The sequence below is a fragment of the Moschus berezovskii genome, chromosome 14 (genome assembly GCF_049115385.1).
Source record: "Moschus berezovskii isolate FMDL1 chromosome 14, NW_MosBer_1.0, whole genome shotgun sequence".
In the NCBI taxonomy this organism is placed as follows: Eukaryota; Metazoa; Chordata; class Mammalia; order Artiodactyla; family Moschidae; genus Moschus; species Moschus berezovskii.
Genome location: NC_142473.1, coordinates 35,265,055 through 35,284,167, shown reverse-complemented (window position 1 = coordinate 35,284,167; position 19,113 = coordinate 35,265,055). Strand labels below are relative to the sequence as shown.

The 19,113-nt window shown below is 38.3% G+C and overlaps 1 protein-coding gene across 3 annotated transcripts in view; it reads right to left on the bottom strand.

Moving 5' to 3' along the window:
* ARHGEF12 (Rho guanine nucleotide exchange factor 12) overlaps positions 1-19,113 on the bottom strand; it is a 165,650-nt gene that overhangs the window by 20,752 nt on the left and 125,785 nt on the right. For all 3 annotated transcript variants that reach the window (XM_055423223.2, XM_055423224.2, XM_055423226.2), the window contains 13 exons: positions 16,990-17,032; positions 16,593-16,698; positions 16,025-16,162; positions 15,347-15,379; positions 14,916-15,030; positions 14,163-14,268; positions 12,528-12,740; positions 6,592-6,724; positions 6,256-6,291; positions 5,772-5,926; positions 4,373-4,519; positions 2,997-3,082; positions 63-188 (listed from right to left, as the gene is read on the bottom strand). In XM_055423223.2, the coding sequence (XP_055279198.2) occupies positions 63-188; positions 2,997-3,082; positions 4,373-4,519; positions 5,772-5,926; positions 6,256-6,291; positions 6,592-6,724; positions 12,528-12,740; positions 14,163-14,268; positions 14,916-15,030; positions 15,347-15,379; positions 16,025-16,162; positions 16,593-16,698; positions 16,990-17,032 (1,437 nt within the window). The remainder of the gene's footprint in view (positions 1-62; positions 189-2,996; positions 3,083-4,372; positions 4,520-5,771; positions 5,927-6,255; positions 6,292-6,591; positions 6,725-12,527; positions 12,741-14,162; positions 14,269-14,915; positions 15,031-15,346; positions 15,380-16,024; positions 16,163-16,592; positions 16,699-16,989; positions 17,033-19,113) is intronic.

Below are 19,113 nucleotides of genomic sequence, written 5' to 3'. Positions count from 1 at the left end.
GACCCCCCCAAAAAACTGCATTTTTTTGTTTGTTTGTTTGTTACATGACTCACTCAACTCACTTGCACAAAAGTCTGGAATCGAGAATCCTTTTTCTGGCGAGACTTTATCATTTCCAGGGCAAAGGGTTGGTTACTGCAAAAGGTAGCGGCAGCATGTTTCAACTTTTCCTCCCCGGGTCCACTGAACTGTGCCAAGAACACAAAGAACACAATAGAGAATGGGATACTGAGCTTATATAAGGCCAGGCAAAATGAGAGACAGCCACAATCCTTCCAATATCCCAGTAAGTATCCCCAAGCAATAAGGAGCAGAAATCTACATATTTAATGTGGATTATCAAGGATTCTCCACTAAAAAACTTCTGACTCCGACGTATCCAGACCTTTTTTGATCATCGTCTAGTATTTTCTTGTTCATAGCTTACCATGACTTACTACCTTTTCAGTCTATCCCACTTCTAAATCTGACAGAAAGGTTGACACCTGGGGAATATGAGACACAAATGCTTAAAAGACTGAGATTAAAATTTGATTTTCTTAGAATCTGACACCTTCACAAAAATTACTGTCTTACTGCTGTAGGAAGAAAATCCTTGGGATTCAAGCTTACTTTCTTACTTATGAAATCCAGGGCAGGTCATAACTTCTCTGGGTCACAATAAAATTAAATTACCTCCACTTCACCTACGCAGAAGGTGGAGCTCCATCCCTTAAATTTCTGTTAGGGAAGATTCATGAGCCTATGAACCTCTTTTACTAAAAATTATACTTTTTACTGGCTTTCCAGGTGGTGCGACTGGTAAAGAACCCACCTGCCAATGCAGGAGATGCTAAGAGATGTGGGTTCAACCCCTAAGTTGGGAAGATTCCCCTGGAAAAGAGGATAGCAACCCACTCCAGTGTTCTGGCCTGGAGAATCCCCATGGACAGAGGAGCCTAGTGGGCTAAAGTCCATGGAGTCGCAAAGTGTCAGACACGATTGAGTGACTAAGCACAGCACAGCACAGGGCACTTGTAGGTAAACTCTCAGTACTTTCCTCTTCAACTATGAAGCATACAAAGTGGTGTTTTAATAGGTTGCTCCAAAGTTGTATTCTTATTTTAAATATGACACTCAACATATTTAGAGATGAGACTGGCAGAATTTTTGGTATGTTAGTCAATCTAGGTACCAGGCAATTACTAACAGCAGCTGGGTTTACAAAAGAAAATAACGCCCCAGCCTCAAGCAGTTTTACAGTGGTTTTACTAGCAGCAAAAGTACATATAAGGTGATCTCATGGGAGCAATACTGGAAAAATACTCTCCAAAACTATTTTTAAAAGATAAAATAAATCTAGACACATATTTATGATTTCTGCTTTTAGTATTTCTGGCCAATGCTTTGCCGTAAATTAACCATTCGTACCTAGCAGCAACTAACCAAACTGGTTAGTCCATTTTCCTCAATGCTTTTCCTCAATCTCTTATAGGCAAAACACACTGGTCAAGAATACAATTCTTTTTACATGCTCTAAAATAAATTTTCTGTCCCACTTTTAAGAGGTATCTTTATTTCACATATAATATTTATGTAGTCCAAAGAGCTATTACAAGAGGACCAACTGCACTTTTGTACTTTATTAATGATGAATCTCACTTGACACTTGGTGTTAAACATTATTTATATGAGATGTAAATTAAACTGCTTCAGAATCAAGATTGATATCTTAAGTCCATATGACTCACAACTTTTTAATCCAAATGGAGAAGAAAATTGATGCTACGCTATGTCATACTACAAATTTTCTATTTCAAGTTTGGTAGTGTGCTGCCAAGCCCACAGAACTCAGAGATCAAGAAACAAAATGAGTCACACGACCACAGAGTAGCCACACAATAAGCTGAATTTTCAAGGAAGTTAAGTCCCCTTAACAACAATAATGCCAGCATGGGTCTAAGGAGAAAATGCTTTGGAAAGTTCAGTAAATGCAAAGTGAGACTAGATTAGGATTCCCTGATCCTGTTTTACATGTCAAGTGGCTAATCATTAAGAAATCTACTAACAGATTAGTAGATTCTGAGTCATGGTCTCACCATCAGTGAAAAGAGTAAGATGAAGATTGTTCTGGTCAACTTTCCAGTATTTAATCTTTTTAAAAGTTATCATTGTAAAATTGCCAAAATCTTTCGTCATTTCCTCAAGCAGTCTACGTACTGAAGTAAGTATCTGCTGGCATATCTAAACAGTTCCTGTTCAACCAGTGTTAAAATTTTGGGAACCAAGTCACATGTTTAACTACTACTCACAGACTTAACTATAGGACTTTCTTTAAGCGTCTACATCAAACCCACTTTCCTGTCGGAAGATTTTCTGTATGCTCCAGTTTAGGTGTCCCTGCTATCTATTTCCAAAATAACCTGTTATTCTCCCCTTTTTGTAACACTAATCACACTTGAAATAATGACTATTCTTTTTCTCCTACTGATTATAAGCTCCACAAGGGCAGGAGCTGTATCTGTTCTGACTGCCACTGTATCCCCAGTGAGTATATGCTGACAGAGAGTCAGCCAGAAAGATAAATGCAATCTGCCAAGCAGCTACTATAGTCTCTGAACTCTCTTTCCTTTAACTGTAAATAAGGTTAAGTAATTTTCACTTTCCTGCTTTTGTGATGGTAGCTCTCGATCTGTAATTGTCCAGTGTTTTACAGTACATTTCTGAGATTTTGACAACAAAAGACAGTTAAAATTCCACATCAGTTAAATTATTTTTATCAAGGTCCATTTTACTCTACATTCTTTAAAACATGAAGAACTATTACCTCGAATTTCATGAGAAAAGAGCATATAGTTAAATGGGCCCTTATTAGAAGACTATTAAGAATACACACTTGGACCTTTTTATCTTTACATTAAAGGATGAGTTTGCATACTTGGGAAGGTCAGCAGCTTAACCTTAAATCTGATTAAATGCCTATGAAAATTTTTAAATGAAATCGCCAATATCCTTACCCAAATCAGCAAATCTTCCCCAATCTGATCAATAACAGAGGTCTCATTCCTCTTCCGAATAGCCTTCATTTGCTCATTCAACCCAACTAAGCGGGGGGAAACAATGATGAAAAAAAATTAAGCATACATTCATTTCAGGCTGAGATACGTAGTATCATGAATCTAAATTTTTTAAAAAAGGATTTTCAGAGTAGTATAGCTTCTTCCCTCATAGCTCAGTCAGTAAAGAATCCGACTGCAATGAAGGAATCTGCCTGCGATACAGGAGATCCGGGTTCGATTCCTGGGTCCAGAAGATCTCCTGGAGAAGGAAATGGCAACCCACTCCAGTATTCTTGCCTAGAAAACCCCATGGACAGAGGGCTACAGTCCATGGGGTTGCAAGAGTCGGACACAATTTAGCGACTAAGCCACGTAGCTTCTAATTGCCTTAAATATAAATCTGGACATAATTCCTATACATCTACATATTTTTAGTTCTATATGAAAACCAGTTGCCAAAGCATAAAATAATGTGGAAACTAGCACATTATATACGGTACAGGGGCATCAAATGCGCATTTAACCTCAAGATTCCATCTGTAACCAGCCATGCTTGTAAGAAAACAAAGTTCAACTGCTCAAGTGACTCCGCCCACTATTCCTCTCAAAACGTGTGTTCCCACACAATGGACATCATCATGCTCAAATGTGTCAAGCACACTGGTGAAACTCAGGATCACCCACACAGGAGCAAAAGGCAACTATTTGGTGGGTGGGTGTTGCTAGGTGGTGATGGCATCCTTAATGAAAGAAAGACTAAAAGTAAGGGTCCTGGAGAAACAGTGACTTAAAAAGAGAGGAACTGATACTATTGTCTCCAAAGCCCAAGATGACTACAACCAGGGACAGACAGCAGCACTGATTTTTAATGTATTCATTCAAGCATTCCAAGCAACAAAACCATAAAATAATTTAATTCCTGAATGTTTTGGATTATATGCTATATATCACTACTTACAAAATATATTTATACATATACAGAGTATATATTTTAAAAAACATATATAATGTAAATAATCGGGAATTTCCAAGCGTAATTTAAACTATTTATGTTTTTTGTCTTAGGCATTGTCTTAGGCATTTGTTTTAGGCCCTAAGTTCTGTGTTAATACTCTGAATTTAAAAAGTTGATGTGGTGAAAGTAAGGAACTGAGGAGAAATTCAAAGATCCAACTATTTCTTTATCTTATGCTCACATATAATTATAGAATTTCAGGAATGCCAACATGGATACATTTATTTATAAGATTTTACTGTTATGGTGCCTTTTTATACCAACAATCATTTATCTATTGGAAATGTCAGGAACAAAGATCAGACTCAATTTATCTTACTGTGAAGTTGAAGAATATCTTCTAAGTTTGAAAAAATTTTCCGCAGTTCTGAAGGTGACAAAATTCCTTCTCTGGACACTCGCTGATAAAACACTTGATCCAGAACCTTCAATGTTCGAACATGAGCTCTTTCAGTGTAGAACAATTCTAAGCAGAAAAATAGGAAACATAAAATGTTACCTTACTTAGACTGAGATCAAACATAGGCTTTGGCTGAAATTAAGAATGAAATGAGTAATATAATCATTATTTATAGTTTTGACAGGATATGGTATCTCTGAAGTCACTTCTTAATTCCATGAAACTCTACTAGATACTGGCTCTAAGAGTTGAATACTGCTAAATGAAAAGTATCATTTAAAACTATTCTGAACCGACAAGATAACAATGTACTCTGAAATCCACTGGTTGCCAGCACCAACCAATCACCACTACAACATGAGAAAACTATAAGTCCAAATATCACACAGTCTTTGAACTGAACCCTCTTCAGAAGCAACAGCATTCTATGCTATCTAGCTTGCCTATTAACTCTCTTTAATTAGTTAAGTAGGCTGCACTGGGTGTCGGCTGCTGCCTGTGGGCTTTCTCTAGCTGCAGCAAGCAGGGGCTACTCTCTGGTTGCGGTGCGTTGGCTTCTCATTGTGGTGGCTTCTCCTGTTGCAGAGCACAGACTCTAGAGCGCAGACTTCAGCAGTTGTGGCACACAGGCTTAGTTGCCCCACAGCGTGTACGATCTTCCAGGACCAGGGACTGAACTCATGTCCCTTGCATTAGCAGGTGGATTCTTAACCACTGGACTACCAGGGAAGTCCTGCCTACAGACTCTTATTTCTAAGGCCAAGCTTTTTAATTTCACCGTGTATCAATGCTGCTAGAGACAGACATGTATTTATTCAGATCAAAACTTAAAGATAGTAATAGGTACAGCTTCTGTGTCACATAAGCTAGGGTAAAATAAAGCATACTACACAAGGATAAAGGAAAACCTAGATTTTAGTTTTCTTCCCATCACTTACCAGCTGCATGATCTTGACTAATTCAATTAGTTAGTCTGAGCCTTGGCTTTCTCACTTATAATCTATGCACAAAAAAATAACAGAGCCTGAAAGTAAAGTGAGGGCACAAGTGTTGTCTAAATGATTTTTCACATTTAAGCCTATAATGATATGAATTTTAAATAACTTGAATGCTATACACATTTTCCTTTTAAATTATCAATAAGAATCATACAATCACTTGCATTTTTAAGTTGGAAAGTTCAGGGATCATCTATTAATTTCCTCTCTGTTCAAAACAAACGGTGAGTATAAACTCTGAAGCAAACTCCAAGGTTTGGGGTTGGTTTAACTCTAATAAAATGCAATATATGTGAATAACAAAAATGAATTAAACTCACCATTAATTACTTCCTGTCTTTTAATCTCACAAGGCTTTAGTCCCAATAATACTTCTCGACTGACGAGCTGTTGCCAGTTGGGTGGATCTGTCTCTAAGTCATTTTCAAACTGTTCATCCTCACTCTGACTTTCTCCAAAAGCTATGCTGTCAAACCTGATGAAGAACAAATAATGATTTCTATTTCAGGACATCACATGGACAATGGGAGACAGCACAAGTCTTTATGTTACAGTCAATCAGTCAGATTTCTGAAGTATTACTTAGCAGAACCTGAAACATCATCCTCCCTTACAAAATAGTTTACATGTGTTATGAACGCCTCCATAAATTTTTAAATAGTTGTGTTTATTAAGAAATTTCTTTTATACTATCTAACAGATTTGTGCATAGGGCTTTTTTTCCTTTAAAACTAGGACTTTAGGGGAAAAAAAGATATATTTCTTAAAATATGCCCCACTGAAAGCTACTTTAGAATTACTTACTTTCGAAAGGGCTTTGGTGTCCCATGTTCAGTCACTCTAAAACAATGGAGAATAGACAGTCAACATACAAATAAAATGGTGATGAAAAAATTGATGACAAAGATATTCAAAATTGTGTTAAACCACAGTGACTGATAAATAATTCTTCTGGATACTGTAATGACTTAATATCAAATAAATTAAAAACATTTCAGTACCTAATATTTACTACCAATAAATTCTATTTCTTTCCCCAAAAAAGCATGTAGAAAAAAAACACTACTAAGTATAGGCATACTATACAGTGAGAAACTTTTAAGCAATGTCCTAAACACACCTAAGACACCACTGAATTACCTTTCCATTTCCCATTCTTCCTCCTGCACCTGGTCTAATGGAGGAGGTGGGAAATCAAAGATGGTGTTGGGAGTACGAGGAGTGCCATCCAAGGAGTCTCCAGATGCTGGCGTTTCTCCAGCTTGTTTTGATCCTGAAAAGACAAAAGTCAGACATTCAGATGGTGTTAATAAGGACAATGTCTAAAAAAAAAACAAACCAGTCCCCCAGAAAGCTTCAGTCTCACCCATGGTCACATTCTTGCTTAAACAACTGCAGGTTAGCTAGAAACAAAATTCTAACATAAAATTTTTACATGCACTAAAAAATAAACTGGAATATCATTTTTCAGTTCAGTTCAATTCAGTCGTTCAGCTGTGTCCGACTCTTTGTGACCCCAAAGACTGCAGCATGCCAGGCTTCCCTGTCCATCATTTTTATGCAGCTTTAAAAAAATCAACACAAGACACGGCAACTACTAGGAAGAGCACATGATGTGGAGAAACATTCTCTATGCCCTTTCTCACTGCAAGCACCAACCTTTCTCATGCAAATTCTAGTTATCATGATGGTCTACCTCCAAATAACTTCACACTGCTCATCTCTGAAGAGTTTGCTCACTGAGTCGTCCCATTTTCACTTCCCTTCCTTTTTTTCTTCCCACTTTTTAACATCTATATTATTATTCCTAGTTATCTGTTATTCCCTAAGTTTAAATGATGGAGTTTTATATATATATATATATATATATATTTGTTCCAACAAGGTGTTAAGTGTCTTAACTTTCCTCTATGTCACATTAGGTATTTGTGTCCGTATCCTTCTCTTTAATTATATTTCTTTCCTTTTACCTTTCATGTTTTTCAGTTACATTTTCACTTGTATCCTTAAAGGGATTTTTTACATTTCCATTCTGATCTGCAGCCACAACTAAAAATATTCTATGCTTCGCCTAATAGGTTGATTCTAACAGTCTGAAAAAAAAAATAATGTATTTACATTATTGTGACCAAACACATATTGTAATACAACATACCCTATACATATTATTCTTGCCAGGTTAAGAGGCAGGTTAGGTTAGGATTATGTTTTCTTTTCTACTGGTCCAATGATATAACTCCTCGGTCACTTGAAATAGAATGTTTATTACATTAAAGTCATACACTCCATCAATCACTTTCAGATTATGCCACTGTTTGCTTCATGTTTCAATCATGAAGTCTTCCCGTCACCAGCCACCTGTGGAAGCACAGAAGCAGCTATCTTGGCCCTGTTAAGCTTTCAGATGGCTGGCTGACATCCTGACTACAACTTTATGAGAGATTCCAACCCAAAACTGCCTAGCTAAGCTGCTCCTGAGCTCCTCATGCGCCAAAAATGTGAAGTAGTAAATATTTTTTGCATGTTATGCCATTAAGTTTTGGGATAATTTATCACAAAGTAATTGATAATTAATAAAATAGTTATATGTAACAGTTATATTAAGACTTCTTGGTCTCTGCTCCTTTTTCATAACATGCTATTCTTGCTGTAGATATAATAACCTCTTTAACTTCTTCAAGAATACTATCTAATTAGGAGGTATTTTTACAAGTTCTTACTTATTACCTAAATTGTTTTCTGATAGTGGCAGTTTTTCTGTTTCTTTTGTATTTTCCTCTTTATGCCCTGAATAGGTTTGGCAGTATGTATTATCTTAGGTCTTGACTCTAATAACTTCTGCCAAAAGTGAGTAATGTTGCATATTTGTAAGAATGCAAGACTTAGCAGCTTACTTAACTTTCCTGTTCTGCTATGTAGAAGTAGGGTCCTTTCAGCTAGGAGCTCCTCCGAGTGGCATAAGCCCCTGGCATGTCTACTGCCAGGCTTTAGGTCCCCTAAAGTGAGCTTCAGGGCACTAATACCATGGAGGCCTTAAAACCTGTGTACCATGGCCCTACACAATTCACTTAGCTTGTGCCAAGTCACGTCCATCTCTTTGTGACCCCGTGGACTGCAGCATGCCAGGCTTCTCTGTCCTTCACTGTCTCCCCGAGTTTGCTCAAACTCTTGTCCACTGAGTCGGTGATGCCATCCAACCATCTCATCCTCTGTCGCTCCCTTCTCCCCCTGCCCTCAATCTTTCCCATCATCAGTGTCTTTTCCAGTGACTCAGCTCTTCCCATCAGGTGGCCAAGTATTGGAACTTCAGCTTCAGCATCAGTTTTTCCAGTAAATATTCAGGGTTGATTTCCTTTCTGATTGCCTGGTTTGATCTCCTTGCTGTCCTAGGGACTCTCAAGAGTCTTCTCCAGCACCACAATTTGAAAGCATTGGTCTTTCTTCAGCACTCAGTCTTCTTTATGGTCCAATTCTCACATCCGTAGATGACTACTGGAAAAACCATACCTTTATTATGGATCTTTGTCGGCAAAGTGATGTCTCTGCTTTTTAATACATTGCCTAGGTTTGGCACAGTTTTGCTTTCAAGGAGCAAGCATCTTTTCATTTCACGGCTGCAGTCACCATCCACGGTGATTTTGGAGCTGAAGAATATAAAATCTGCCACTGTTTCCACTTTTCCCCCATCTATTTGCCATGAAGTAATGGGACCAGAAGCCATGATCTTAGTTTTTTGAGTGCTGAGTTTTAAGCCAGCTTTTTTATGCTCCTTTCATCCTCATGAAGATGATCTTTAGTTCCTCTTCACTTTCTGCCATCAGGGTGGTTATCATCTGCATATCTGAGGTTGTTGATATTTCTCCTTGCAATCTTGAGTCTAGCTTGTGAGTCATCCAGTCCAGCATTTTGCATAAGGTACTCTGCATATAAGTCAAATAAGCAGCATGACAATACACAGCCTTGACGTACTCCTTTCCCAATTTTGAGCCAGTGTGTTGTTCCATGTCTGGTTCTAACTGTTGCTTCTTGTCCTGCATACAGCTTTTTCAAGTAAGGTGGTCTGGTATTCCCATCTCTGTAAGAATTCTCCACAGTTTATTGTGATCCATACAGTCAGAGGCTTTAGCATAGTCAATAAAGCAGAAGTAGATGTTTTTCTGGAATTCCGTTGCATTTTCTATGATCCAGTGGATGTTGGCAATTTGATCTCTGCCTTTTCTAAATTCAGCTTGTGTATCTGGAAGTTCTTGATTCAAATACTGTTGAAGCCTAGCTTGAAGGATTTTGAGCATTACCTTACTATCATATGAAATGAGCACAATTGTATGGTACAAATGAGCACAACTGAACATTCTTTGGCATTGCCCTTCTTTGGGATTGGAATGAAGACTGACCTTTTCCAGACCTGTGGCCACTGTTGAGTTTTCCAGATTTACTGGCATATTGAGGGTAGCACTTTCACAGCATCATCTTTTAGGATTTGAAAGAGCTCAACTGGAATTCCATCACCTCCACTAGCTTTGCTCATAGTAATGCTTCCTAAGGCCACTTGGCTTCACACTCCAGGATGTCTGGCTCTGGGTGAGTGATCACACCATCATAGTTATCTGGGTCATTAATACCTGTTTTATAAAGTTCTTCTGTGTATTCTTGCCACCTCTTCTTAATAGCTTTTGCTTCTGTTAGGTCCCTGCTGTTTCTGTCCTTTATTGTGCCCATCTTTACATGAAATGTTCCCCTGGTATCATCAATTTTCTTGAAGAGCTCTCTAGACTTTCTCATTTTATTGTGTTCCCTCTATTTCTCTGCACTGTTCATTTAAGAAGGTTTTCTTATCTCTCCTTGCTATTCTCAGGAAGTTGAAATTCAGTTGGGTATATGTTTCCCTTTCTACTTTGCCTTTCAGTTCTCTTCTTTGCTCAGCTATCTGTAAGGCCTCCTCAGACAATCACTTCGCCTTCTTGTATTTCTTTTTCTTTGTGTTGGTTTTGGTTACTACCTCCTGAACAACGTTACAAACCTCTGTCCACAGTTCTTCAGGCACTCTGTCTACCAGATCTCATCACCTCCACTGTAAAACCATAAAGGATTTGACTTAGGTCATACATGAATGACTTAGTGGTTTTCCCTACTTTCTTTAATTTAAGCCTGAATTTTGCAATAAGAAGTTCATGATCTGAGCCACAATCAGCTTCAGGTCTTGTTTTGCAGACTGTATAACCATCTCCATCTCCGACTGTAAAGAATATAATCAGTCTGATTTCAACTTCTGTAACAAAGAACATACTCATTTTCTTCTGATACAGGAACGACTGCTTACACTCTGTAAGAATCAGATGTTGCTGACAGAACTGTTTTGATTATAGATCTTCTGTGAATTCATCATTTTCAGTTTTACTTCTTCCTCATGCACTCTGTGACTCATATGACAACTCTAAGCCCAAGGTTTCTTTTGGGTTTCAACGGACAGACTGGCTCCCACCTTAGACTCCTTATATGAACTATGGGCTCCTACTTCCTTTATGTCCTTTCATCCATCAAACCACTCATGACCATTAATCTCCCCCAAATTTGTGGAAATCTCTTATGAATAAGAATATCTTCTCTTCCTCGGCTTCTTTCCTCTTTTTGCTTATTCATTATCTACCGTTCTTTTATTTCAGTGAGACACGACAGCCATGAATTAAGGCCTTACTCAATCCAACATCTTCAGAATTCCATGTAAGACTGAACATCCAGGCTTTTCTACAAATGTCACCACTACTTCTTTGTCTTCTGCTGCAGGTCCCTCAGATAGACTAATGTTTCTGTCATACACGATGTACTGCCGGGTGATGAGACAGCGACTCTTCTTTTTCCTAAGGACTACTTTTAGACTATTATCCTACTTTCTTATAAAAATCCCTTGCTCCACTGAGGTGCTCACTCTCTGAATAATGTCATGTTGTCAATTACCAAGAACCACCTAGCAACACTGAACCTTTGGCTGCTGGCTCACAATTTTCCTGCCCATGCTATTATCAAACGCGGCCACCAAAAAATCTGTCTATAAACATATTTAAACCGTTGGCTCCTTGGTGCCTCACCTGCTTCACCACTAGTAGCCCCCTCTATGCCACCTCAGTGACCACTCCCATGGATCTACCCTTGGTTTTGTCATACCAGAAACTGAACTGCTTCCAAAATCACCAATACAAACGGGTATTTCCTTCTCCAAATACAAGGACCTAATTCTCCCAGCTCACTTGCTTAAGAAACCGATTATAACAAGTATGAAGAAATATGGTAATAAGCTCTTTTCTCAATTACCTACAATTACTTCCTATCTTTCTTTACTCTTCAAATCCTCTTGCCCTTCTCACTAAATCCTCACTCTCGGCTAATAACCTTGCCCTTCACTTATACTCTGCATACCATTGCTTCTCTCCTTCTCCAAACTTTGTTCTATTGGTTATATAGTCCATTTCCCACATTTTTAACCTCTTTCTCTCAACTGGCTTCCCCTTAGTATTAAAAAAAAAATCCAGTATCTCAGATTTTTTAAGTCTTCTTTAGATGAACCCCCACATAAACATATCTGCCTCTAACTTACTTTTCTTATCTTTTGTTGTTTTTATTCTATCAATTTTATATTGATAACATTCTTAAATACAGAATAATTTTTACTGATATACATACTACCATATATAAAACATACACAACAACAAGGGCCCACTGTATGTGCTTCTAACTTCTGACCAGTCCTCGCAACACTCCCCACAACCTGAATATTTTATTTATGATATCTATGACTACTTCCCCAGAAGGCTAAGCTGCATGGGGCAAAAATCTATGTATAATTATCACATGCTAACATTTGCTACAGAGATAAAGCCTGACAGAAAACTCCATAAATATTTTCTGAATGGTTAATAACTCAAAATTACCATTCAGAGTAGATTTGTCACTGGTTATAGAATGCTAAAATCTTTAAACTGTGACTCAGTCCTGATTCAAATAATCTGCCCCTCTATTTCTTAGGATAGTTGTTTTAAAATTCTGATGCTTAGCTAAGTTGAATGACAGCATTAGCTCACCCGTATCATTCTCTTTCCCTCCTTCCTGGGAAAGAGTGGCCCCTGAAACCATGGAGGACGTGGAATTGGCTGGCAGGTATCCAATGTCTGCTCCTTCGCTTGCTAATCCACTCTGGCGCAATTTTGCAGAATCCTGAGGTTCAGGACTCACAGATGAGGGTGTGGACAAGTGCTTAGGGTGGCGCTGCTTCTGTAGTTCCATGGCTCTGCCAACTGAACAGAAAGCAATGGCTAATAAATCATGTGGCAAAACAGCTTTAAAAAAGATGACGAAAAGAATATAGAAAGAACACCGTGGGCCCTAGAAACGTATAACATGAATTACATAGAGTGAGGAAGAGATAGACAGAAAGATAGGAAGGAAGGGGGGATAAAAGGAAGAAAGAAAGAGAAGGAAGGAGGTGGGGGGGTGGAGAGAGAGAGAGAAAGGCAGGAGAGAGTGAAAGAGGAGGTGGAGAAAAGGGTGGGAGATGGTAGAAGATGAGGGAGAGAGAAGAGGCAGAGGAAGAAGGGTCATGAGAACAGGAGCTGAGAACTACCGTTTGTTTTATATATGGCAGTATGTATATCAGCACTGGGTGGGGGGAGGGGATACCGACAGACAGAGATGGACACGCCACAAAGCTGTATTCCTCCGTCAAGAGTGAAGATGAAGCCCACTGGCCCTGGGAACTCCTAGCAAGCCGCTACCCCACACCTCCCTAACACTCACAATTTCTTCATCATGACAGGCCTCAGAGACCATGCAGAACAATCCCCATCCTGCCTGTTACCAGTGTTTACATCAGTCACCACGAGAAGCTAAAGTCACCGAGAGAAGCACCCCATAGCCGTGCCCATCTTCACATAGTTCTGTACATCTCTAATCCTAACATCCTTCCTTCCCTGACTCCTACAGTTCTTCTGAATCCCTTGGCGCTCATGGTTACCCTCTGTTAAGTTTTCCATTCTCCTCAACCTCTTTTCTAAAGACTTCCTTCATCCTCTCAGTGTTCCTCAATAAGGGGCACCACACACATTTGAATGAGGGCTCTTCACAGGTGGGGCACTCAGGCTTGCTGGATCACAACACCCGCCCCCAGCTCCAACTGCACCAGTATTTTCAAATATGGTGCTGCCCAATGTGAGGACCACTATAGGACCTAATTTCTTGCCCCACAGCACTACCCCCACTTCTCCTGTAGCCCTCTCTGGAGAGCAACCCTCCATTAGACCTGAGGGTGGAGAGACATCAGGAAACAAAGCACAATGAAGAGATTGAAAACAGTTTAAGTATGGAGAAAATGAGTCATATATGTATAAAAAGACAAAGTATGCTGGTGAAATGCATGCACATTTTGTTTTATAAATTTAACAATCAGAAAGTGAATGCAACAAAATCAGAACTGGTAAGTAAATTATGTTATCAACAGCTGATGGGAGGTTCTACTGACTGCCATTAAACACTTATGACAACTGTCAAGTCTAACTGAATACTGAGGGTTCAGTTAGAAATGACACTGAATAGAAACAATGGAGGTTCAGTGGAAACATTTCTAGAACATCTTTCTCCAGCAACCCAACCTAGCTAAATGAGCCTCTGATACAAAGACGGCATGGAATGGTGGGAATGCAGCATTTCAAACTTCAACATACTTGCACTGTTGTCATGGCGGCTTGGTCTCCTAGGGGGTCCCAAGATGCTGGTGAATCCTCTTCGCTTCCCCTTTTCTTCGCCTTCTCTATCTTTCTTCATACTTTGCTAGAATCAAGGTAGAATCAAAGAGATAAGAGACACACAATTCTAACGGTCAAGTTGAGAGAAACTGGCTACATGTAAATGAAAGACACACAAAGGGCACTCTTTGGACGCGGGCACACAGCACTATGTACACATCAAACTCAAGATGCCTTCTCAAACCCTTCAGAGCTGAAAATTTTGGAAAGTAAAGGGTATTTTTATAACACATTTACTGGGAGCTTGTTTTAAGTAATTCATTCATCTCTTGAATAATACTTGCTAAGCTAATAATGTCTGAAGGCACTATGCTAAAAGATGGGGTACAATGAAGGAGGTCCTTACCTTCATCCAGCTTTACAATCTAATAACATAAATAATTATAAACATTGAGAGGAACCGTAAAAGAAAAGCATGGGATCAAAACAAAGCTGAGGATAGCTCTCTGTGTAAACTCCTGTTTTCACTTTTCATATCATCTAACAATTAGTTCATACATCTGGATTTCTCACTGGATTTTGAGTTTCTTGAGAACAGGGACCATATCTTATTCCTGCTGGCATGCTTAGCACTAATTTGCTGAAAAAGTAAACACTAAGAAGAAGGAAAGCCCTGCAGTCATATATAAGAAGCATGGCGACCTGAACACACTATTATTATTCCAGTTTTACCTTGATTTTTGGAAGGAATCCAATCCGACCTCGCTTGTGCTCCAAATTTCGAGGTTCTTTCACTTTTACTCCCAAATGTTTCATGTACATGAGAATAACATATTGCATTGTCGAACTGAAGGAGAAAGGATTAAGTAAAATAAGACTTCTGGGAAGGGATAGTGGGTAAATAAAGATATCAAATGACTTCCAAAACCCCCATGCTCAAAGTCTCAGAATTCATCAAGTAAAAAATAAAGAGCTATCTACTCACTGTGACCAGTAAAGATTCTACTCAAGATACTAGAATATTAGTCACATAAAATACAAACCACCAGAGACAGTCTATATTTTTAAATTAAAAGAAATAAATCTTAATTTAGGATAGAAGAAAAGACAGTTTCTTTTTTTTTTTTGTCCTTAAAATTCTAGGAAAAAATAAGTTACATTACCTCTTTTCTTCTTCTACAGCCTGAGCAGTCATCCTAAAAATAAAAGCATTTAAAATGAAATATTACAGTTTAATAAAAGTGTTGTCACTAAACTCAGATAACTGATCAACAGAACAGAATCGAGTCCATGGAATTCTCCAGGCAAGAATACTGCAGTGGATAGCCATTCCCTTCTCCAGGGGATCTTCCCGACCCAGGGATCAAACCCAGGTCTTCCACATTGTAGGCAGATTCTTTACCATCTGAGCCACCAGGGAAGCCCCTGTGGCGCAGTAAATGCTTTGGGACCCACTCTAAGTCTCTGTCACCTGGAATGATATATCAGAAAAAATGTGACCCCTGAAGGATCACTTTTTCATCATCAACTTGCTATAAATGTTTTATAGAAAGAAATATTTCCAAAGCCTGTGAATTAAAGCCAATGTAAATATTCAACCTGTTTTTGTTCAGTTAGAAATTCTAAAGTTACTCATTTTAGCAATACCCAGAAAAAGAAATACAAGAATGTCATCTACGATATCAGCATAAACTTAAGATTCCAGCTTCTCAAGTATCATCACAAGGCAAACAGCTCTACATAAACAACCTGACACCCCTTCTAAATTTGTTCAAATGTACTTGACACATAATTATCATCTCAGTAGAGAGGGCGTTTCTACATGTATTTCTATTACTTACAACACTTCTTCAATTTTGGCAACGATCTGTTCTGCACACGCCCGTTCTTTCTCCAAAGTTAACCGGTCCTTGTCTCGCTCTACATCAAGTTTAGTCAGTTCACTTTCAGCCAAGGTCAGCCCCATGCTGCGCTTCTGCCTAAAGGGAATAGGAGAAATTTCCTGAGGTAGCCTAGAGGGTAATTATCTCCCTCTGGACATGCTTCATCGGAGTTTCCATAGTTATGAATTTCTAGCAACAGGTAAAATGCCACAGTTTTCTATTTGGGGGCCCATGTCACCTGGGACACTGGAGGAAGAAAATTCTTGAGGAAGCCTATCAACAGAACACATATCTTGAAGGAGACACTTGACACAGGCAGGTACTAAGCTCAATTCCTGCCAGTCATAAGGAAAGGGGACCATGCACTCTCAGTACCATGCCAACCTTTCGACAAAAGAAGTTCATTAGATTTTAGTAACAGTGATAGAGACCATATGTTATGCCAAGGAATGTATAACCTTTTCCCACCTAAAAAGAAAATTAATTCAGGACAACCATATCAGCTTCTGTCAACCATGAGGCTTACCGAAAATCTTCTAAGTGCCTCTGAACTTCTGGGTGGACTCTTTCTTGCATAGTTTGGATATAGTGGCGATGTAGATCCTCAGGAATAAGCTCTGGTCTTCTTTTTTCTGCATAAATACAAGAAATCACCTGATCTAAAGGCACATTCTATGCATTGTAACTGGCACTACTTGGTGTAAACTTAACTGGAAGTAAGAAAAAGAGATACTCAATATATTTTAAGTATTTTCATCTTAGAACTCACATTTCATTTACTCTTAAATGTATTATAGGCTCTTTTACTGTTGTGATTCATATGACTTACTAGTCACTGTGCAACAGATAAAACCTCTAGAGAGGAGCTGAGCTACGTATCTACAGAGATGTAATTCTCTAGCACATCAGTGCTCCAGACTTACCTAGATCTACTGATATTTCATCAGGAACAGAAACCTTCAGGTGCTAAAATAAAAATACAAACAAAAAGTGAAATAGCACTAAGGGTCTTTCAGGATGCATATAAGTACTTACACAAAATAAAGAGAAAAAACTTGAATACCTATATTTATAAGCATATTCATGTATAAGCTCATTTTTTTGAGTACCGCCCAACTAAATTTCCCAGCTCTGGAATATTCTATGGTTTGAACTTGAAAATAAGCCCCTTTCCCAAGGATCATGTTATAAAGGAAATGCCTACAATCCGTTTTACTAGATGGCTGAATGCTTTTGTGCCTTACTTATTCCTGTTGGCTTTGGCTTTCTAGAATGAATGAATATTGGTTTGGGCTTTTGAGAATCACTGGTTAAGATAATCGGTCACACACTGTTTGAATCAATATAGGTAAAAACCTAAACTATATGTAGATTGCTATATCAAAAACTTACTCATGTATAACAATTTTATGCACTGTATCTGAGACACTCACACTGAAGACCATGACATTCCCAATCATATTGGTATATAAGGCTAAAGAACCCTCACAAGAAGTCAGGCTCCCAACGAGAAAGTGCTGGATATCAATGTTGAAGCTTTGGAGTCTTAAATCTCTAGTTCTTACATCTGCAGTTTTCACTACTGAAATAAGATGACTGCGTCATAATTAACTTCTTATTAGCTATGTTTTTTTCACATGACAAGTGCAGTTTGTGATCCCATTACCAGATAATTTTCTCCTGTTAATTTGGGAAATGTCTCAGAAAAAAATTATTTTGCATTTGGAGAAAATATATTATCTTCTTCAAATTTACTCTGTATTATACACCCACTTTAGTCATATCCTTCCAGAATTAAAAAAAATAATAATGTAAGATCTGAAGTTTTACATCTGAAAATAAGTTACTGCTAAAAATTAAGAGAGCTCTAATATTTATTTGAGAGCAGCTGAAATGGATTTCAAAGCTTTCTCTTTATCTGAAGTTGCCTCTCTTTATCTGAAGTAGCTCCAGCCAACTTTCCAGAAGTACTTCTAGCACAAATGCAAGAAAGTATATATATGTTCATTTCTGTATGTGGGTATTTATATGAAATAATACCACTTGTGGCATAAAAGAATAATTAGCAAATTAATCTAGCAGGGTTCTTACACTTCGATGTTAATAAGCTTATACAGACCACGAAAATACAAGAAATCACCTGATCTAAAGGCACATTCTGTGCCTTAGCATGGAATGCTCTTAAGAAACATCAAGTTCATAAAAACTTCAGTATACTGTCATTTCTTCATTGAAGAAAATCATTTTAATAAATATAATGTGTAATATTTTAAACAATGGCAGTATAATCAGAACCCTAACTAATCCATTCAGCAAATATCTGAGTTGACCACTTTGTCAGAATCTATTTAGTTTTGGGGAAACAGCAGTGAACAAACAGAACAAAAGATATCTGCCCTAATGGAGCTTACGTTCAGGGCAGAAGAGCAGGAATATAAACAGATAAAATATAAATTCTATGGACAAAAATAACACAGGAAAGGTGACAGAAAGCAAGGGGGATGAACTTTCAAGTAAATTGGTCAGGGAAGGCCTCACTGAGAAGGTAACTGTATTCAGCCATGCGGAGATGTAGAGGAACCTTTTAATAAAATACAAAGAATACAGGGCAAGTGCTGGAGGAAGAGGGGGAGCCAAAATGTTTCTGTGTGAGTTTGTTTAAGATGGGAGAAATAACCACGTCTGCACACTAACAGGACTGATTCAGTAGAAGACAAAAGAACTGATGATGCAGGAGAGAAGGGGTACGTTTGCTAGAGTAGCATCTTTGAGTATGTATAAGAAAACACGATCTGGATAAATAGGGGAAGAGACGGTCTTGAACTAAAACCATAAAAATTCCTACATATCATCAGGAGAGAGGGTCAAGCATATGGTATGAGAGAGGTAGGGTGACACCTCTGGTAGAAGTTATCTTCTATATGTTTTAAATTTCTCAAAAAAAAAAAACAAAACAGCAAGGTCATCAGTTGAGAAAAGAACAGGAGAGGAATTGATGGAAAGTTTAAAAGAGAGGTGTCAAACAGTCAACTAAGAGAACTGCAAAT